Genomic DNA, 23,208 nt, shown 5'->3' with positions numbered 1-23,208 from the left:
GTTTGCCACGCATTCATGCAAGATTCAGTATCTACTGTGTTAATAAAACGACCACGACGGCTTTACAACGTATACATAATACAATTTGAGTCAGTCATGCCATGATATGGACGACATCAAGTCAAAGATTTATGTAGAGACCTGCCATCGTGTTCATCATACACTCACGCCATGTGATTACAGTTTTTGTGAAATGACGACGCGCGTACCAAGATGCAGGCACGCGGTTTACATCAGACAGACAGACAGACAGACAGACAGACAGACAGAGACATCAATAATAATAATAATAATAATAATAATAATAATAATAATAATAATAATAATAATAATAATAATAATAATAATAATAATAATAATAATAATAATAATAATAATAATAATCCCGTCTTTTATCCCGACCCACTGAAAAGATGCACCAGCTTGTATCTCCGACCACCATGTAGCCTCATTCAGCGGGCGCAAAACCTGACCATCGCGGCACGGGGCTGTCACGCTGTGGCAAGCCTCTTTGAAAAATAAAGTCAAGCCACGGCCGCTGGATAAAAAGCGCTTTTTATCCAGCGGCCGTGGTCAAGCGCTCGTTGTTTCGAGTCGCCTTTGTCACGGCTGGCGCACAACACCGGCTGTCTCGCTTCGCTCGGTGATCGTGGCGACCGTGCGCGCACGCGCGGCAAGAAGCGCGTGCAGCCAGAGCTTTCCGCCTTGGCGACACAAAACCGCGACGCAAACGCGTGCGCAATCGGTTTAAAAGGCGCCGCCACGGCAACGCGCGTGCTCGCGGGACGGCGGTGTACGACACCGCCGCGATGAAATCGTGCACGTGGCGACGACCTTCACTGCCGTCGAAAGGAGAGCGCGCAATCATCATGCGGCGCTGCGAGGCAACAATTCGCATCCACCACGCGTGGCATCTTGCGAGAATGGCCGCTCTTGTTTGGCGCCCTCGATGGAGTCGTGGCTCATTCATCCGCAACGGGAACGCACGCCGCGTCCCGGCGCTTGTGCGCCAATGGACCAGCGTGCGGCCACTTTCTCTCTGCGCCAAGTGGGCCGAGCTATAGAGTCACATCGCGCTTTATGTCCACTAACGCCAGGTCCCCGCCGTAGTTTTATTGCGATATGCCCCTCCCACAGCTGGTACGTGTCATTCGTGAATAGCATCGCGCTGCATGACGCGCCAAGTGTTGAAGCCACTGGCGTAGTCGGGGAGGGGAGGGGGGTCCAACCTTCCCGCTGAATTTTTAGGAGCTTGCTCCTTTTGCTGGGGGGTAGTCTCGTCCCTCCTGCCGTGTACGCTAGTTCTCATTGCTCCCGCTAGAGGCGCAGCTGTACTCTCCGTTGATTCCTGAGCGGTCACTAGATGGCGCGCCGCCGGTGCTCCGCTCTAGGCACATGCTCTAGTTTGATAGGGGACCGCTAGAGGGTCGCTGTTGGCGCGCTTCCTTTCTCTTTCGCCGGACATCACTCAGTGCACTTCGCTACCGCTACTCATCGTGAACACCGAAGAAGCCAAGGCAGCAGCGCGAAGAGCTCGCAATGCAGCAGCATCGCGGGCTCGCCGCCAAGACCGTGCAGTGAGAGCTCGCGCGGCCGAATAGAGACGCCAGCGCCGACAGCAAGCACAAGTCACTACCAGCACCGAGGCATTATACAAAGCCATTATACTAAAAGGAAAACGTTCCCCCGAGCTTATGTGATCCGTAAATAAGCTCTTGAACAAAATGTACATACTGCATCAATATGAAAATTTGTGTATATAGTGCATCGATATGTAAATTATAAACATTGTGTATGTAATGTGTGTGTACAATCACACCACAAGAACTCTCGTGTCACTTCTTTATATGATGATGATTGAGCAGATGTACAGAGAATTCACGGCTTATCGGATTTAACCTCTGGAGAAAGCTCCTTCATCATCATTCACTTCGTGGATATGCTGTGATTTTTTTTTCAAATTTGCACGTGTATAATTATACAGGCACACATGCAAACGCACGCACGAACATAAATAAATCAGCGTTGTTGCCAGAGTCGTTATGTATATACACAGTTAGAAATATAAAATACAAGATAAAAAAATGTTCCTGCGTCATTTTGTTGCGCTAACTTACCACAATGGCTTTGAAGAACCCCAAACAGTTTTTCCAGACAAGGATGGAATTCCGATAAGGACATCGTTCTTAACTCAGTCTGACGAGTACCACAACACGAGGACCGCGTCATGCGTTGCCGTCTTTCGTCCTCTCGAAGTGCGCACTTTGTCATTAGTCAAATGTCGCCGCGTATGCAAGTTGCGCAATACACTCGGGCGGACAAGTAAACTTACAGCTGAGTGCTGCAATCCTATCGAATGGTCGAACGACCTCGTTATATGATCGAACGTGGCCACGCGTCGCGGTTGTTGGCCTTGAATAGTTTAAACTATAACCAGGGACCGTCGTCTAAACGCTCTTGGATGCGAGTGCAGGTCATCGAGATGCGCGTTGCATCCCCAACACAGAGCGGCCCACTTTCACGGGCAACAGGAGAGAAGGCGCGTCAGATCGAGCCGGGCAGGCCACGCAGCGCGCGCACTTCGTGCGCCGAATCGAAACATCGGCACGAAGATTGCGAAACTGGAAAGTGACTTATCAGTGCTGCTGTCACTGCTGCTGTTCCCGAAGAGACGACGAGTTCGCGCGCAGCAGCGCGTATACGATGGCCTTGGGCGGCAGCCGAACGAATGCATGCACTCGGCGAACGTGACAAAGCTGGGCGAATCTGGCGCCCGTGAAAGACACGAATAAAGAGAACGCCGGCGACACAAACTGTGGAAAGAAGATACGCTTTCCGGCAAAACCGAAATGCACAGGCACTGTGCCTCGAAGGCACGCTGCGAGTAAAGTCAGGCGCAAGGCGGCCATGACACATTCCTGGATCTACCGGATATTTCGTCGGGATATTGCTCGACGAGTCACCATTGCGAGAGAATCTATACGTGGCTTCGTTCATTCATTAAGAGGGATCGCGAGAAGTGTGAATCAGAAGGCGCCGATATATACGAAGGAGAAACTAAAACGCACTACCGTTGTAGGTTATTAACGCTTGTGGCTTTTTGAAGGAATTGATGGTTACTGGCGTTCGAGTGTCAAGGTTTGACTAAGGAAATTAAAATCAAGAAAGCGATCTGAATGCGATAAGCCATAAAAAATCCTCGACAATAATATATCTGTTGCACAAACCCCGAAGTGCGATGTTCAATCGAAATTCAGAATATGTATGCGACAGCATCCAGAACACTTCTTGCGAAGGGCCGTGACTCCAGCTTCTCTCAAGTTAAGAGCTCATATAAAGCATTACTGTGACAGATTATCGAATACGACATAAGAGTTTGGGACCGCCATCATGTTTACCTTGCAGATCGGTTGGAAATCGTCAAGGTAAGGCTCTATGCGGTTCGCTTACCGCAAGTATTTCCGACACGATAGCGTGAGTAATATTCGAGGGATCATGCCTGCAGTGGCTTGTCGACGACGAGTGGCTGCAACGAAGTCCTTTTCACGCTGTGTCGCTATTGTATGAACATAGATAAACATCATCGCTTGAAACCACCCCATCGTCATTCCATTAAAAACTGCATTGATAAGCCCCATCAGGCCTCACGTAACAAGGAGTGACACATACATTTAAGTTCTCGTTTTCACCGTGGAACGTGCTACCACGGGAGATTGTCGGACAGAATTGTGTAGACAACATTGTGGCGAACGTGGAATCGCACTTCCTTGGACCCTACAAGATAGGCGACGCGCACCGTCTTATTTGTAAATAATAAAAAGTTGGGCGAGTCGGTGTTGGTTCATGATAGGGGGGCGTGAATGACACGGCAGACAAGATGGACACAGGACGACGCGCTACCAGCCACTGACTTCTTTATTGAGGAAAAAAAAAAACATATTTAAAACGCAGTTAGACCAGATAAAACCAAACGAGTCGACATAAAAAGATGACAAAAACCTGCGCCCAGCACGATTATCTCACGCGTCGTTCTAGAAAGGCTATCTCACCCTCCTGCAGATTAACAGAAGGATGACTAATGCAACTTGGCCCCTCCGTCCCGATATGGAAGACCTCTATATTATCTCCCTCTGTGCGGAGCCCTTGTGACTGTGCATTACTGTTTGCCCAAGCACAGGCTTGCAATTATAGCTTCTTTGCACTTCCTGCAGTGCAACGTCAGATGCGTATATACGCGGCCCGCCTATCAAAGAACTGTTGTGCTATCAAAGAACTATTTGTGCGCCTCTTCATAGCGCTACTATATGTGCCTTTCGGTGGGCAACACCCTGCATCATATTGCCTACTTCAGGCGCATCGTTCTTTCATCGTGAGGCTTAGGATTCTCTCGTTGCACCTGCGGCTTATGTTGTATTGGTCAAATCACTGCAATACACAAGGTGTTGTATGTGCTTTCTGCAAGGCGAAGCAAGAGTTCGCGCATCGTCCTGCGCGGCTGACTTTTCTTCCGATAGGCTTAATTCGTTAGAACTATACGCAGTGTGATTTCGCATCCACGTTCAAGAATTAACTCGCTTACACACAACCATTTTACGGAGGCCGAGCAATTTGTGACGACAATCACGTTCTCCACGCATCTGGTCTTTCCAAAGGACGACAGGCCACACGTGTCGTGTCGCCTCGAGGAGGTCTTTCCTTCCTCCTCGCCCAACCTCCCGCCGAGCCACGCTTTCCAGTGACAGGCAGCACGCGAACGTCGAAGCCCCGCGCGTGTGTACACAGCTTGTCGTCGTATACGAGACGCGCTTGCTGCGCACGGCAGGCGATGCTCCACTTCCCGAGAATGCAGTTTGCGACTTCGAGTTGGCACGTGCAGCCATAGGCATCTTTTTTTGTTGTTGTTTTAAGTAAATACGGTTTGAGGAGAGGTTGGTGTGGATCGCCAGCTACCCGTCCTCTTACGCGATAATCGTCGTCAGAAAATTGTCAAAAAGCACTCAAATAGAGAAATAAACGCAACGACGAACATGCGCATGTTTCGTCTGAGTAGTAAATTATAAATGTTCACGCAACAGAAGAGTTCACACAGCCACTGACATGAGAGGGGGGGGGGGGGGGGGGGGGCTACCTCCCCCCCTCCATAATTCTCGATTTTGCATGTTATGTACACACGTATACATACAAACGCGCGCACGAACACACAAAGTATAATGGTTGAACCCCCCCCCCCCTCCCCTCCTAAAAAAATTTCTGACTGCCCCTGTCCACAGCAGATACTGGCCTCTCTCGACTGCCGCACCTAAAATGCGAGTCATGTACGCAGAGAGAAATCCTCCACACACACGGAAATGAAAAAAAAAGGAAGTTTAACCAGGAGTCTTTTATGTTTGCTAGAAGAATAACAATAAGGGAGCGATCAGTAATAAAAGCTATCTGTTTCAGTATATTTGTGATACTTCCGAATCCTCATAAAATTGTACTAATGCGCGGGCATCTATGTTTTGAAATTTTTTCATGGCCATCGAACACAAGACTTCTCCTTATATTACGTCGCTCAAGCAAACCACGAAGCTTTTCCAAATATATTGCAGTTCCATGTTGCCACGGTGCAGCTGTGACATTTCGCATGATTTGACAGCGACCTGGCATGAATTTGAATGTTGTTACGTAAACCTTTCGCTATAGCGTACGTCTTCTGTATCTCTTGTGTCAATCTGCTATTCGTTTGTACTAAGCCGATTTCTTTTGCGCAGAGCAACGAGGCATCTCTCGGAAGTGTCCAGCGAAGATGTCCTGGACCTCGATGTATGAAACACAAGGCGGAAATTATTGCATAAATTTCTGCCGCTGTGGACATAGTAAACTAGCAAAACTTAGAAGTTTTTTAGTCCATATCCGCAGCAATTTTAGTTTCGGATATGGACTTGTCAGGGAAATAATGAAGGAAAGAATACAATTTTAAGATTTAAAGCAAACTGTATTAAAACAAAGGTTACATGTCGTTCTTCTGGCTGCCCCGCGGTCCGTCCCAGTTCGTGCCTCGAGGCTCACTCTCTTGCCAGGAGGCTCCGGCCTGGCTCCTCCGTCGAGATGGGCCTTTTTTCCCCACGGGGACCACACCCCTGCAGCCAGCGCGTACACAGAATTCGCGGAATACGCTCGTAAAAAGCCGTGAGTTCGAACGTCTCACGTTTCGGTGGCGCGTCGCACAGGAAACAAACACTGCCCCACGCAGGGCACAAAAACGAAAGGAGGTACACACACACGGAGCGGTGCTGACACACACGGAGCGGCAGTGCTCCGACACTGACAGACTAACTATTTTAGTTGCGGCAAAGTATTTCCACCTCGGCCTAGAGTTCGCGTGCGAAAACGACGGGAGCGTGACTGTCATAGATTTTTTATTAAAACATCTGTATTGTCTAAAAACAAAACAAAACAATATGGACGAGTGAAACGTCAAGGTGAACGGCAGAAGTACGCTTGCCAGATTCGCCCGAACGCCCATTAACTGGGGCATGCCGCACGCGTGGTCCCATATATAAGTTAGAGATCATATTAGGACGTCATTGCTATTACGCAACCCAACCTCCACGAGTCATGTGGCGCAGAACTATGACAGCACTTCGCGCAAATATTACAAAGACACGTGCGGCGACAGCACCGCGAGAAGTGCAATAGCACGTTATTCTCTAACGTCCTAAGACGAAGTCCGGAAGCTATAAGCTGAGCATGCGTATTCGCTGACAACACACAGAGTGATAACGGATTGGTCTATAGCTACTAATGCCCCTCGCGCTGAGCATCGTCTGTACAGGAAAACAAAAAAATGTGATAACGAAGTAAAACGTTCACTCATCAAGGTTCCCTAATCACACTATACACGTTCATCGGAAATCGGACACGTTCTTGGTGGTATACCGGATGTCTGCGAATAAACCCATGTGCTGCTGCTGCTATGTTTCACGCGGCTTTTACGATCGTTCAGAAAACGATATAGGGTGCGTGTAACTTCTTCATGGCTACCGAACAAAGCAAGAACGTTATTTGAATGCACGCACACGAAGATAAACGCTGAGCCGCAAAAGAAAATACATTTCTTAAGCGCTCAATAATCAGATAAAAGGTAAATAGCAAAGCAGCGACGTCGATCGTTAAAACACAGGAGCGACCGCACGAAGGAGTGCCGTCTCTCCCGTAAGAAGAGACGGCACTACAGCGCTGAAAGGCTCTTCCTTCTATTCCTGGTTTCCTTCGACGAGTGTTTATCGGTAATACACAAGCAGTTGCCCCACAGCTTCTGCTAGAAACGGCATAAATAATCACAGTGGAGGAAGTGGTCGGGAGGTAAGAGCCTCTCGAGCCTGGAAGGGGGCGTCATCGGAATAACTCACGTCGTTTTCTGGGCGACGACCTGGCGTGCCTGGCGGAGGCCTTGCTGCGCAGCACCGCGACGTCCGTCGACCGTCGGCCACCGCCGGACGTCCGCCCGGAAGGAGGAGGTGGCTGCTGCTGCTGCGGAGCCGGAAGCGGAGGAGTCGCCTCGGCGCAGCAGTACGTGTACGAGCGGCCCAGGGCGCGCAGGAAGAACTTCTCCATCGCCGTATCCGAAAAAGCGCTACGCGGAATGCACACGACGCTCAGACGACGACACTGCGCCTCGGGCTGCCGTGGGGGGGTATCGCAGACATGGCCGAAAAGACAGCACAGGCCGCAGATGTGGCTCTTGCCCGTTTAGCACCAAGGTCGCGCGTCACTTTCATCCAACGGGCAGCCGTTGATCACATAAAAGCACGGTACACCGGCCGCGCACGAAGCAGGTTTACCAGTGCCAAATCCTTGGCCAGGAAAACGCACAACACTCACTGCCGGTGCTCGAAGAACTGTGGTGCCACGGAGGGTGACAATATGGTCCCGTATAATGACGTCGAACCACCGCCTCTGACGCACACGCAGTGGGACGACGGCACAACACCAAGACAAGCGGGGGGGGGGGGGGGGGGGGGGAGCACGCCACGCTCACATTCCAGCCGCACACGGGAGGCCGTGGTCACACCGAGCACGGCACAACAACACGCGGCAGAACGACACTCCGCGGAAAGCTCGGACGGCCCGACGACACGTTTACCGGGAAGGCGGAGCGGGCGTGTTTTTTCGCCGCGCTGTCAGCAGCTGCTGTTTGCCGGCGTCGAAGCGAGCGCGTGCACGACGTCGAGCGTGGTCGTGTGGAGAGCGCGACGCCAGAGCAGCCGCGGGTCGCGAGGCGGAGACGATAATCTGCGCTCGGTGGAAGGGAAGAACCAAGACCGTGGCATCGGATAAGGCAACCTTCGATTGGCCACCGCCGTAATGCTTCACACGGGCGTCCAAAGCGTGAACGACGATTTGGCTGCAGACGACAGCTCGGCCAAGTCGCCAAAGAAACAGCGCGACGGGCCGTCTTCACTGCAGACCCGTCGAGCGTCGAACGAGATCAGCAGCAGAGACGATGGCAGCTCGAGAGGCAGTTCAAAGCGATTCACCGCAGCGGGAGAGCGATGACCCAACGCGGCTCTATTCCTCGGCCGGCTGCTTCGGAGAGGCGCGCGCGCACTGCCGAGCCGAGTGCAATGCCCAGCACGAAGATTGCGGAACGACACACTCAGCGCCGCCGCCGTGAAATTCGACCGGCAATCTGGTCCACTCGTTGCGCAAGCCGACGCTCAAAGAGAGGATCCGTCCGATGCACCAGTGTACTTTCGTTGCTGGTCGAAGAACATTGAAGAGCTCCGGATCGAAGAGGCGCCGATGCGGTCACGCTTGTGCGGAGCACAAAACGACACAAGGCGCCCGCTCGGAGAAATGCAGCGCGGTGACAACGAAGGCGCACTGTGTCCGCTGATACGAGCGTCTACTTCGCCGTCGCGACTTCACCGGTCGAATGCGCCGAGTCCGCGGAGTTGGCGGCAGTCGAGGACGCGTAAAAAGGAAAAGAAAAACCCGCGGCGGAATCTCCTTGAGGCGCGATAACGCCCGCTCGCGCAGAAAAGCACACGCACGGGGGCGCGCGCCGAGCGACGCAGAGAGGAAGTCGCATCCGTCAAGCGCACCGTCGTCTCTGCTGCATTCCTCGCCCCGTCAGCGACGACGGAGGCCGGGGGCGCGCCGTCGACAGAAACGGAGATGGCAGCACTCATTACGCACTCATTCGCGACCCCGCCCCCCAGGGGGTTACCCCCGGCACGCGCATACGTTATTCAGCGAGCGCGTCTTGGTATCATTTTGAACCATTTGCTTCGCAAGGCGAAAGCACAGGGCGCTTGATTGAGTGACGCACCGCACTAATTGCCAGGGGTGGTTTCTACACAGAAGACGCGGTCCCGTGTAGTCGCGACGGTTGTTCCTTCATCAAGCCGAGCGGCTTCTCTAGCCGTCGCTCGCCTCGTTTCTGCAGCCGAGGGGAAAACGACGACTGTGCATGCGTCCCGCCCCGACTCCTCGCACTAATGGCACCAGGGAAGCTCGCGCGCAACCGTCGTGACGACTATTAATCCACTTTCTGGGGATGAACGCCGCTCCAGCCGATTCACGACAGCCGGGGCGGCAAGCGTAGCGCTGTATACGACGAAGCCTTCGCATAGCGGAACCCGTTGCATCGCGGCTGCTTTCTTCGGGGATCCACATGTGCAGATCCACGAGGGAACAAACGAGCGATCTCGTCGCATAACAATGGCCATTGGAAAAAGGCGCGAGGCTGCGTGCGTTAAAAAGGACATCCATACTACCCCTATAATTGAGCGCTTTCAGCGGCTGTGACGCTGACTAACCGATAAGAGCTTCGACAGCCGCGTCGAAATATCAGACAAAAACAAGACGGTCTATGGCTAAAAAGATTTGAATGGCCAAACGGTCCTCAAAAACCGCCAACGCATTCCGTTATCGTGTAAAAATTTGTTGAGCGGATTGAGAACATGACGCCGATGAGGAGGATATGGCACATGTCCCAATAGAACTTTTCGAATAATTTTCGATAAACAAATTCGACGAACGTTACGACAAGGGTTGTATTTTCACAGCGTATCGCAGGCGGTCGGCGCCGGCCTTCGTTATTATGCAAAAACCTTCGCACAGCAGTGCGATTACCACGACGCTGTACATATATCGTCAGACAGAAGCGCGAACCTGAATAAATACGCACTCGAAAAAAAAGAAAAGGAAAAAAAAATACTGATATTTCGCTCTGGACGCGTAAGTCGGGGAAATGGACGTCGGCTGCTTCGGCGACGATTGTATCTGCGTAAAAAGGTTTTCCATTCGGGCGAGGAACTCTCATCTTGGAAATTGAGATCTTCGAACCATATCACACGAAATGCGAGTCACATCCGTTGAAATCCGACTCAACAGGAAGTGTCAGTGTATATAGAGAGCGAACTGATTCACAACGAGTGCGCATTCGAGCGCTATCCAAAGTGATGTGATCAGGGTTCTGCCCAGAGGACCGGAGCCAGCCAGAGTCCCGGGGAGATGTCGAGGAGAGGAGCCCGGAGCTGTTAACAGTTGACGTTTATTACATTATTTACAGGTAGCGTGTTGCTACATGATGGGGTTAGCATCATGGAAGCTCTCGGAGCTCGTGAGAGCTTGAGAACTTGGGAGAGCTCGAGAACTTGGGAGAGCTCGTCGGGAGCGCATCGGCGCTCGCATTTTATGTCCTGGCCTTCCCAGGGTTCCCTGTAGGAAAAACAATGGAGGCCAGGACAGTCCAATGAAAATTTCCATCTTCACCTCCGCCCCCAAAAGGGGAAGGTGAAACGCCGCCTCCTTCCCAACCCACGAAAGGAGAAAGAGGCACGTCCAGTTGGTCCCATGGCGAGGGAAAAACACTGCCCACCGCGCACACACGGCACAGCACGAAGACGTTGAGTCTTACGTGGAAGTCAATTTCGTACTCTGTTGCAATGATGGGTATGCGCGAGGCAGACCACGAATTCTGGAAACAGCGGCAACAAGGCGCCACGGAGAACGTGGGAAATGCATCCGCAGACGGTTCCCAGACGCTGGGTCCTTTGTCCAGGGCACCTTGACGACAAAGCAAGCCGCCTCGACGGCCAACAACTCTTCCTAAACTGTCAGTCGGTCAGGCGTGCCCAAAGGGTTTTACGAGGGGCGCAGACAACCTGAGAATATTACACGAACGACCTTCGTGTTGTCGCCGCTCTTGGTGCATCTCTGGAACCGCTGACCCGGAAGAAATCAGGGTAGTCCTAGCCGCAACGTCTCATGCGTCAAAGCGGCACCAAGCCAGGCAGGCCGATCATAACAGCCCGTCCACCGTCACAGGAGGTCTCGAAGGGGTTGCAGCACCAAAGCACTCCGCAGAGACCGTAGATCTGCTCCCTTGTAGACGTTGACGCAGGCTGCACCAATCTCTGGACCTGAGCCATGGCCAGCAAACGCCAGAAACGAACCACGCAAGACCCGAGGCACAACAAACATAGGGCACTCAACTGACCTCGAGAAATGCCAGGTTACAGTTTTGGTAAAACTCCCTAGAAATTTACAATTGGTGCGCTCACTCGTGAAAATCAAGAATCAGATAACGAAGCCATAACAAACTCAGACCTACTACGTGCGAAGCAAATCAACAGCCTAACGTTTTGTAGCATTTCCCAGAGAGATTCACAGCGTTCAAGGCACGCAGGTGCTACGGGCGAAACAAAACGAAAGGAGGTAGTTAATGAATTACGCCTCTCACAGTATAAGTAAAACTCAAAATCAAACTTGCGCGTATGAAAATAAAACAAACAGAGAAACAAAAAACCTACACTACACTGATGCGCATACTAACAAGTGTGCTGCAATTTACACAAGGTTTATACAGAGGCTTTTACCCTCAACCTACTTCTCTGTTAAAAATCAACTTGCGCAAAACCCTCTACTCGGGTGTTAGGTTTCGCTAAATGTAAGCAAACACTCAGTTCAACAAGTATCTTAATGTCTGCAGTTATCATGAGGAAGAAAATAAAAGTTACAAAAATCGACACAGTCCTTGCTCATCGGCAGACATGCAAACGTTAGACAGCTAAACAAAACAATAATAAAACTGGATACAAGACAAATTCTTAGTATCCTTCGTGACTGCGTAAATTCATGCGGCACCCTTTCAGACGTGCTCTGGGGGGACGCGCATACCACAGTTGTCGATGGGCCAGATCGCGACGGAGGGACAAAAAGCCAACCCGTCCGAAGCACACAGTGGCGGTGACCTTTGTTCCGCGGGCTCCGAACTCAGACAAAGAGGCACCTGGACGCTTAAGCTTCCTCATTGTGGGCCTCCCAGAGCAGCGGTCACCTTCTCGCAAACTTGGGGGAGGACCTCTGTCGTTACAGTCGCGTACGCACCACCTCGCTTTGCTCCACCGTTTAGCCTTCACAAAAGAAACCAGGCGACCACTTCGGCGTCTCTTTTTCTTGGCCCTCGCGACACGCTTCATGCCTAATCTCGATTTGTGCGAGACCAGCAACTTTTGACTTTTAGAGAACTTTTTCGGGGTTTCCAGTCTCCGCTCGAGGCAACTTGGACCTTTCCCCTTTCCCCGAAGTTTTCGTTGGCGCCTTTTTCTTTCGGGGCGGCACGAAACGCTCCCCGACTCGGCAATAATACTCGGAAGTAAATTGCTCAAAACTCCAGGCGGCTCAACTGGTTTATCCTCGGCGTTATTTCTAGCTGTCTGCACTTCAGAAACAACGCTACAATCGACACTTGCTAAACCAGCCGGCTCGCCATCAGATGTCTCTCCTTGATGAGAGTCATCACCTCGCGCTAATCTAAGCGCTTCATCACCTCGCGCTATGTTGAGCGCCTCTTCCTCTCGTGGTAAGCTAAGCGCCTCATCATCTGAACTTTTACAGTCTGCTTCGTTAGCGCTTTCTGCTTCCGGAACCTCATGAGCAGACTCACAGGCCATCGGATCCGTCATAGCTGCCGCCGATTCGTCACCAAAACAAAGGCCTTTCGAAAGCATATCCACGTCATTCTGAGAGGGATAATGCTCGGGCAGGTTTTGGGACACCAAAGTTTCCGTGGCGAGCAGTCTGAACGGTCCCTCACTCTCAACGCGGGCTAATGGCAAACACACACTTTCATTTTCAACTACTTGCCATGCACACGGGCGTTCCCCTGTGGTCACCTCATTTGTCAAAGAGTACGGATGTACCCTATCAAACGTTGCGGAAGAGTCCCGCAGTACGTTTTCCTCAACTAATTCCTGAATGGGGGGTTTCAATTGTCCCAGATTATTGTCGCTGCTGTCCCGAAAACAGAGAACATTCCTAGGCTTGCGGCAGCCGATTGCGATGTGACCTAGCTCTTTGCAACGGTGGCATACAACCGGCTTCCTAGCCTTAAACGCCTTTTCTTTCTTTCGATCTTCTGAGTGGCTCACTGTAGACGTGGACTTAGCAGGACTGCCGTTCTTTTTCTTATCTGAGGGTGCTATCTCGTTATTCGGGTTACTTGATGCCTGATAAAGTGCTAAAGCCAATCGCCTTTTCTCATTTATCCTGTCTTCTTCAGCCCATCTTTTGATTCTCTCGGCCTCTTTTTGCCTTTTTTCTACTTCTTCCCAGCACTCCTCAATTTCATCATCCTCCGCCCCGCATTCCTGAATAGCCTTAATCAGCTGCGACTCTCTCTCTTCTCTCCCAACCTTAATTCCCAGCTCTTCACACAGTAGTAAGAGGTCTGGTCTCTCTAGCTTCTTTACCAACTCCATGGTCTTCACGAGTGAGGACTTTCTACCCGCCGTGACGTTAGGTAGCGAACAAGCGAAGCCTAGACGCACGGTAAAACACTGCCAGTTTTAGAACATGAAAGCTAAAATGGTGAATAGCTGTGACGTATGGTAGCGGTACAACGAAGCCTATACGCACAGAAGATTACACACAGATTTAGAAAACTTCAAAAGCTAAAACCTGGCAAAACTCAAAGAAAGTCAAGCACTCACCATATCGTTGAGGCCCGAGTCAAGCATGGGTCATCCCGTTGCTGCTAACCAGTTGGTGTGTTCCAGTTGTCAGCAGCATCACACCGCTGCCATCCAGTTGATGTGATCAGGGTTCTGCCCAGAGGACCGGAGCCAGCCAGAGTCCCGGGGAGATGTCGAGGAGAGGAGCCCGGAGCTGTTAACAGTTGACGTTTATTACATTATTTACAGGTAGCGTGTTGCTACATGATGGGGTTAGCATCATGGAAGCTCTCGGAGCTCGTGAGAGCTTGAGAACTTGGGAGAGCTCGAGAACTTGGGAGAGCTCGTCGGGAGCGCATCGGCGCTCGCATTTTATGTCCTGGCCTTCCCAGGGTTCCCTGTAGGAAAAACAATGGAGGCCAGGACAGTCCAATGAAAATTTCCATCTTCACCTCCGCCCCCAAAAGGGGAAGGTGAAACGCCGCCTCCTTCCCAACCCACGAAAGGAGAAAGAGGCACGTCCAGTTGGTCCCATGGCGAGGGAAAAAACACTGCCCACCGCGCACACACGGCACAGCACGAAGACGTTGAGTCTTACGTGGAAGTCAATTTCGTACTCTGTTGCAATGATGGGTATGCGCGAGGCAGACCACGAATTCTGGAAACAGCGGCAACAAGGCGCCACGGAGAACGTGGGAAATGCATCCGCAGACGGTTCCCAGACGCTGGGTCCTTTGTCCAGGGCACCTTGACGACAAAGCAAGCCGCCTCGACGGCCAACAACTCTTCCTAAACTGTCAGTCGGTCAGGCGTGCCCAAAGGGTTTTACGAGGGGCGCAGACAACCTGAGAATATTACACGAACGACCTTCGTGTTGTCGCCGCTCTTGGTGCATCTCTGGAACCGCTGACCCGGAAGAAATCAGGGTAGTCCTAGCCGCAACGTCTCATGCGTCAAAGCGGCACCAAGCCAGGCAGGCCGATCATAACAAAAGGTTCGATATTTACTGCATATATCGTTTGAAGTGAAGGATAGCGTAGGAAGAGTTCATTTATTTGGAATCGTGGGCGAAGCATTAAAAAAAGGAAGTGGGGTGACACAAGCACGTCGAAATAAGAAATAGAAGTTTACGCACGAAAACGAACCAATATTAGAACATGTAAAAAAAAAAAAAACAACAAAAAATCTTGAAAGCGTTGCAGTCGGTTGTAAATGCGTCTGAGGTTAGGATATGGTTCTTTTTTCTTTTTTGTTTCCTTTTTTTAAAGGGACAAGCAATTGAACTGCACGTTTGTACGACGGGTGCGCACCATCAATCTTGAAATGTCTCCGCCAAATAAAACACATGGTTGGAGCAAGAATGACGATCGGGTAGGCTTCGATTACAGAAGTGCCGTATAAATTTAATAACGAATGAGAGTTGAGATTGCGATATCTCATATTCTTTAACATAAGAAGGGTGTGCCCCGCCACGGTGGTCTAGTGGTTATGGCGCTCGACTGCTGACCCGAAGGTCGCGGGATCGAATCCCGGCCGCGGCGGCTGCATTTTCGATGGAGACGAAAATGTTTGAGGCCTGTGTAATTAGATTTAGGTGCACGTTACAGAATCCCAGGTGGTCGAAATTTCCGGAGCCTTCCACTACGGCGTCCCTCATAATCATACCGTGGGTTTGGGACGTTAAACCCCAGATATCATTAACATAAGAAGGGTCAAATGAAAGAACAAAAATAATTCTAGCTGCCTTTTATTATTGTAATATTTTGTAAAGAAGAAGTTAATCGAAAATTCATCAGTGATTACTTTGAGTTAAATAACTCAGTTTAACCTATCGAAGGAGTGTCTGACATACCCTCTTAGGTCCCGCATGAAGTTTCAGATGTAGCGAGGAAACTAAACATACTGCGCATATAGTTTCCCGAGCTGTCACTGTATTATTAAGAGTGCAGTGCAGGATCTCTGGTTGACAGAGACACTCCGGTGCACGAGTGTGTACTTGCATTCTGCAGACATCGGAATGCGGCCGTCGTGGCTTAGAATCGAACTTGTAACATGCTCAGCAGTCGCAGCGTCACTAAGCCGCCGCCCCGGGTTGCCTGTAAACTGTATCGTTAAATTTCCACCGATAACAGCAAACAGTTGACTTCCGTCGTGAGGTTGTTGGTTAAAAAGACAGGTTAATCCTCAACCATAATGATTTCCTTAGTTCAGTGCTGATCACTAAGCATGTTTTGAGTAAGTATACACCGAACGAAACACAAGCACGACAAAGGGAAGCGTCACACAACGATCCCCGTTCGTTCCTGTTCAGTAACGCTGTATAGGTAATAAGGACACGCTTAGTGTAAACGAACTAGCGAAGTTATCCGTTCTGTTAGGCGATGAAATTATTAAGGCGAAATCCTTAGACGCCTCATCAAACGCGATATTTGGCCGTCGACGTCGAGTGATAAAAGAAAAATCATCACGTGATGACGCGTCACCCCATGTCGTCACAGATCGCCAAAGGTTGTGATGACACCACGACGTCACTGTGACGTGACATGACGTAACGTCACATTGTAACGTCATTACATGGCATCGTAGCTTGGTCAAAGGTGGTCCAATCACAGATGCAATGCAAAGCCAGGGCAGGTGCCTCCGATCTTGGAAGCAGTGCAAAACCACGTTAGGTGCAGAAAGCTTTCGGAGGGGGGCGGGGAGGACCAATACATCGACTGAGAAGAAACAGAAGATGGCTTTCGCCTTCGAGTCGTCTTAGGCAAATGCGTCAGGGACCCTGTGAGTTCTTTCCATAACGCCTTTGTCGACTTCATGCGGTTCTTAATCAAAATGACAGGAGCAGGCGGGAAGCTCCTATTTTGCAAAGCAGGCGCACGTGCCACGCAGCGGTGTACAAGAACAGCATTGCGCGGTCACACGAATGGTGCACGCGTCACGCCGCCTGTACCGCCACGTCGGCCAGACATAGAGGACGTCACACGGATGAGGAACCCGCCGCGATATATATGCATGCATGTTCGTATACGGGCTGCCGACTGACTCGGCCGCGAGAGAAGAAGCGGATCTTCCGCCGACGTCCTTCGAGGAGTTTACATTGAAGAGACACGATCACCATGGAGCGATATAAAGACGCTCACTCTGGAACCGCATCCTGTCGTGCATTTGGCGAATACTCGCACGCCCGATGAAATGCGTGCCACGCCGACGCCACGCCCTCGCCTCTCCTAAAGTCCCTTGAGGGACTTTAGCCTCTCCTGGCAGACACTGACGGCTGCCGTCGCCAGGCCACACGTGCACATACGAACGCCGCCGTTATTGCGCAACACGCGTCTCAGTTTTCACTTCGTCTCGCACTACTTGGCAGACTGCGTAATAGCGAACGCCAAATGCAGGCGAGAGAACGTCGACAGCCGGATCAAGCGGCCTTTCTTCAACCAGCAAAAGTCTCGTCGCGCTTGTTTACTTGGCGTGCCGGCCACGTTGGTCACGCAGGCTTTTACTACGACAATTGAGTCCAGGGTTCGACGGAACACCGTCTGGCGAGGGGCATACATTTCTTGCATATAAACAAACACTCGCCAATCCCGCCTTCTTTTGGAATCATTATTAATCCAGTCGACGCCTCATACACTTAATCGGACACGTGGAAATCTACCCGATACTTACACCAGATCATTGCGCCATCTACTACGCATATAAAGGCACGGCCCTACTTCTAACGCTTGTATGTTAACAAGAGACCCGTAGTGGTCTCGAAACGTCATAAATTCTTTTTTTTCGTTGAAACTTTGGCGAGTGTTTGTTTATTTGCAAGAGACAATTGAGCTGCCACCGCGGTAGAGCGCTCCTTCCCAATGCATCATTTAGTGATGTCGTGGTGGGGCGCCGTTGAAGGCAGCAACTGCTGGTGCTGCGTAAATGATTTCAGAACGTGCACCACAAATGCGCAACAACACTGGAGAGCCTGTTTCCCAAACGCTATATTTTAGGGGAAGGAGGAGGAGGATTGGAATATTTCGGAATATTTGCACACCCCTAATTAGCGCCTGCCGGCTGAAGACTGCAGCTCCGTGAAGCCGGCCACAAAAGTTTACGAGAAATGAATTTCGCGAAGCCCTGCATATATTATGGTATATCAATCGCGAGTTGTAATACAGTGTCGTAAGCTATAAGGAGTTATCCATCATAAAAGAAGTTCTATGCACGCCTTAAAAAGAGCAAAACTGACACCTGCTGACGTGGCAAATGCGTCATGTAAACACTTATTAGTCGAAGTGCCTTCAAAATGACTAACCGTGCCCCGCTTGCGGCTTCCCTCTGCATTATGAAACGAAATAGCGTTCGTCGTACGTGCGTGCCTGCGCTATACAAAAAAAAAAAAAAAAGACGCAGCATTTAGGTGCAGCCGCGTTTCCCGGCAGGGGAGCGTAAGGACGAGCAAACAGAAATGGGGTTATCAAAAAGCACTATGAGATAAAGAAAGCGATGTGCTTTTCACACCTCGACCTCCGTGTGCAGTGACGGCACCGCCTAGAACGTGGCTCTTATCAGAGTTCCGATATATGATAGCCACCCCGCGTTCTTGCGGATAACCGCATTGGCTGGAGAATAAAGCAGTTTGCAGGTTCGAAAAGTTCTCGAGTTCACGTCGACGCGTGAAAACTATCCAACGGCCCAAAATTTCGCTGTTGAATCAGCGATACTACTAAATGTTCTATTGCGATAGCGATCATATGGACACTCTCGGCGCATTCCTGCTATCACCGTCGGCGTCGCCGTCGTGTTCCGTATGAAGTCCAAATCGTCGTACGTTCTCTGTGCCAGTGAAAGCGCGCGAGCACTGCCTTCGCTTATGCCCCAACACAATGCTGTGCCCGGCAGTAATGAAACAATTTGATCCTACGATCAGCGAATACTGTGGTAAGGTGACTGACACCTATATCACACGGTGTGGGCCCGCCAGAGAAATACAGCTCCTCCCCCTCCCCCCGCACTCTACCGGAGAGGACTGGGAGGCAGTCCTGCTGGGTTGCTCAGACCTTCAGGCCCTAAAGGCCTTGGTCAAGAGGGCCAGACTGGCGGCTTCTGTAGGACTCGAACCAGTGGGCTCCTGCGTGAGTCCACACCTCTCTGGTTTAAAAAATGCTTTCCACCACCACCGCTCAAGCAGAGATGAAACGAGCCGGCCGTCTCCGTCGTGCGAAAGGCGCATGGAGATAGGAGCCGTAGGGAGGGCGCTGCGTGCGTCCGGCAGGAATTGCGTACTTTGACCCACTGGGCGTGGTCACCCGCAGTCGCACGTGCACCGCCGTAAGTTCAGAGAGGATCAGCAGGCGGCTCATAGCTTTGTACGTGTTATGCTCTGATAGTAAAGTTTGCGTTCAAGCCATAGACAAGCACGAAGGCCACTTCGCTCGCTGCAGCGGCCGCGTTTCCTAAAGGAGTAAGTAGCTAGTCTTTCTTCGTATTAACATTTCAATTCGTTGCTACAGCATTCGTTTCTTCGCCCTTGCGGCGAAACTGTCACATTTTATACCTGCTGCTGCTCTGTCGTGCGTCTGTTGCTCCCATAGACCACATAGTGATTTACAAATGATATGTAGCACGATGATCAATATGTTTAGTTGGGCGAGTTGGTTTCGCGTGGTGAATGTGGGAATACGCTTAAAAAACGAGGACGACTGGCCACACGGTGCGGTATTTTAGCCATATCTCACGTCTCCCGGTGGGCACATTCGCGTACAACACACGAAAGTGCGCAAAATATAATACTGAGGCAATCGAACTTACGAGAATTTTCATTCGTCACATATCAATGAAATTTTTAATAAACAGCAGTTTTTTATGCGGTCACTTTAGCGTTGCGTCAATCGAATAGTCATGAAATTTCCAGCCTTCGCGAGAAAGACGGTGAGAAAATTATGCATGGATTGCTGATGAATGGCATTTGCGATCCATGCAATCGCATGGACCGCATTTATGAGAGTTTGATAAGGGGCATCTCACAGCCTCAGAGCAGCACCGAAAAGCTTCGTTTCCCCAATATCGGTGTACCATATAACGCATCACAAACTAGAAAGTGATAATCAGCCAGCTCACACTATATATACTTGACGTCGGTCAGTCTGATATCCGCGCTTGTGATTTACGGAAACAGACATCACGAGGCTCATTCCAAACACTACATAGCACGTAAAACTTGCAGAGTCAACAACACGAGCTAAGCAAACTTGGGTGCTATGAGTTCTGTCAAATTAAATTGCAGTGCTACGAGGATAGGGAATAGTTTAATTTTGACGACCTGCCGGTAACGTTGAGCCCATTATGCACGGGCATTAGTTCGGAACCCATCACTTACGCGACATCGCACGGGTTACCTTCGTGCTCAGCCAGCGTCAACATCGCAACCACTGCGCGTGAATGAGAACCGTTCGATTACGCCACGTGGCGCTGTCATCGGAAATAGCAACCGAACGCTTCCCGCTTCGGTACGCATTCGCATACATGCCAGCAGACGCGAGGCGAACAGGTGCGTCCAGCAAAAGGAATAAACATAAAATGAAGGCGCAAGGAAAACACTTCTGCTTGTACGAAATAACTATAAAAGAAGGCGGCAATCGTAAAGATATGCGACGGGAAAGTCGGCGTCTTGCGCGGCACTTGTTTTTCGCGCCTTTCAGGCCTACACGTGCGTGGCATATGCATAGGGCCTGTGGATGAGAAAACGGGCGGGGAGGAAACAGCGAAATAGCCGCTAAGCGCCCATTACGACATGGGGGCACCCTCGTCTATAGGGTGCCTGCATCAAATATACAGGGTGTGTCGGCTTTAACGTTAACCAAGCTGTCGTTTGCCTAACTTTTTATTCTTTTTAGCCACACAGTGAAAAAATGCGAAAAAGTAGGCGCAATTAACCGGGCACTGTTATAACCGTAAATTAGTCTAACGTTTTTACAACGAAATAGCCCTCAGAACGCAGGATTCTTTGTACGTCTCCGCTAAACAGCGAACGTTGGGGCGCGCAACATTTACAACGAGCTCACCTGCCATCTTGAAGATCCCATGCACATAGTAATAAATGTGTTTCACTATCCCTTACTTCTTTATTTCGTCTGTAAGTTCGGCTAACGTCAGCTGAGACACCCCCCCCCCCCCCCCTATATACAGAAGCACTGTAAGACCAATGACACATGGCGATGGAGCTAGCGCCATTGGCCGGAGTCGCCGCACGTGACCTCACCGTTGTCTTTGCGGACCAGCCTGCGGTAAACTCAGCCACCTCGACTGGTGACCTCCAGAAATATCCACACCACTCCTTTTGGCGACATCGAAGGACTCAACCGTTTCCGGTATAGGCGAACGAATCATAACGGACGTTTTCGTTCGTTGTGATGAGTCCATTCGTCCGCACTTTTCGAAAAGAAGGCGGACGCATTGAATGCGAAGAAATATTGCGTTTTTCACGGATACCGTCAAAGAAAAGTGCGTTGGTTTACATTTAGAGCGAAAGTCACGCTATACCATGTCTCCCAAGGTCATTCATCGAGTCGGAATGACCTTGAGGCGCCGGAGCGCAAGTGTGGCAGGCGTGACGCCTATCGTCCACCTATCGAAATTCGGCCAGTCTGTCTGATGCTGGCAGAAAGCACTGACTGAAGCATTGTCCGAAGGACGGGGATGAGCACAAGAACAAGGACGAAGCTTCTGCAATATTGTAGTGACGGCATTACTTAAGCTTCATTGCTGTGCGCTACCATATCACGCGTGTATGTGAATATGCGTATAAATAAACAGGGATGAGGTACCTCTCAGACAGGCTGGCCGACGCTTCGACATGGTGGACATTCATCTATGGCAAAGACGCCTTGTATGCCTATAGGCATGTTTGTTCTAACGGGTGAGTGTTTGGTGCCCCGTGATGTCGCTGTCGGCACCTGTTATCAACAAATAAAGAAACCGGAAGAAAAAGGAGCATTGCTACTTGAGTACAGACTCGAAATAGCAATACCTCTTTCTTTCTAGTTTTACTCTTTTGCGGATAACAGGCACCGATCAGCGACATCACGTGGCGCCAAACACTCACCCGTTAAAACAAACACGCCTATAGGAAGACAAAGGCGTCTTTGCCAAAGATAGGTCCACCTATCAAAGCGTCGGCCGGCCTTTCTGAGAGGTACCTCATCCTTGTTCATGCAACTTCTATACTGCACAATCACTCGCTCTTTAAGCGGATGTTCCATCGGTGCATTCAATACTTTTAAGCATCTCACTGATTACAATTCATGCGGCCACAAGTCTGTTTTGTTGCCTGCCACACAGGCTCGTTTCCAGCAGACCCGTACTCGCGCAATGAGGCTCGGGGCCGTATGGGTGCCGGCACGACCTGTGCGCTGCATAACACACAGGCGGCTGAATCGCAGGAAGCAGCGGGATCGTCAGCGGGTTGACTTACAGCGACGCTGCGGCACAGCGAGATCGGGGACAGGAAACTGACACGACCGACGGAGTGGGTAATGCGCGGAAGCAGAAAGAAACAAAAGCACCTTGCAGGCCTCGGTGTGGCGCCATTGTTCTGCCGAAGGGGGCGGACAGCGTTCAAGATAGAGACATCGGACGATCGTCGATTGTCACGCGAGCGCACGGCGATAGCCGCTGTAGACAGCGCATCCTGGATATTCCTGAAAGAATGGTCAAGCGTATACCCTCCACCGCTCGAGGTTACGGCTACACGCGCTCAGTTGACTCGGTTACTGAAATGCAAAACTTCGCGCTGAGACAAAACAAACAGTTCGGGTAGTTTCCTTCGTTACACCGACCTGCGTAGATTAATTGATCGCTGTTCCAAGGAGGGCAAGCGTATACGGAAGGTATACCGCCGACATAAGTGACGACACAATTGAAACAGAGAGACAACGCAACTAGTCCGATGCGGGATTCACTAGGCTAGGGTATACCACATCCATTGTAGATGATTATCTGTCATGAGTAAAGAGTAGCGCACACTGTTCGATTGTGTGGCATTTATCGTGCGAAGACACATGAACGCTTTCTTTTTTTTTTTAACGCGAAAGGCACCGCCGCGGTAGTCTTATGGTTATGGCGCTTGACTGCTGACCCGAAGGTCACGGAATCGAATCCCGGCCGCGGCGGCCGTATTTCGATGCAGGGAAAATATTATAGGCCCGTGTGCTTAGATTTACACGCACGTTAAAGAACCCCAGGTGGTCGAAATTTCTGGAGCCCTCCACTACGCAGTCCT

At 50.7% G+C, this 23,208-nt stretch overlaps 1 protein-coding gene across 2 annotated transcripts in view; it reads right to left on the bottom strand.

Annotated features, from left to right (window-relative positions):
* The window catches only part of LOC119394483 (centaurin-gamma-1A), a 294,264-nt gene that overhangs the window by 114,485 nt on the left and 156,571 nt on the right, over window positions 1-23,208 (bottom strand). Inside the window, exon 1 of one of the 2 annotated variants that reach the window (XM_037661786.2) lies at window positions 7,395-7,981. The exons of the other annotated variant lie outside the window; for it this stretch is intronic. Coding sequence (XP_037517714.1) covers window positions 7,395-7,599 — 205 coding nt within the window. The 5' untranslated portion in view covers window positions 7,600-7,981. Of the gene's footprint in view, window positions 1-7,394; window positions 7,982-23,208 lie in introns of those variants that run through there. 2 annotated transcript variants of the gene reach the window in all.

Source organism: Rhipicephalus sanguineus, chromosome 5 (genome assembly GCF_013339695.2).
Source record: "Rhipicephalus sanguineus isolate Rsan-2018 chromosome 5, BIME_Rsan_1.4, whole genome shotgun sequence".
Classification (NCBI taxonomy): domain Eukaryota; kingdom Metazoa; phylum Arthropoda; class Arachnida; order Ixodida; family Ixodidae; genus Rhipicephalus; species Rhipicephalus sanguineus.
This window is presented reverse-complemented; position numbering and strand designations above follow the sequence as displayed.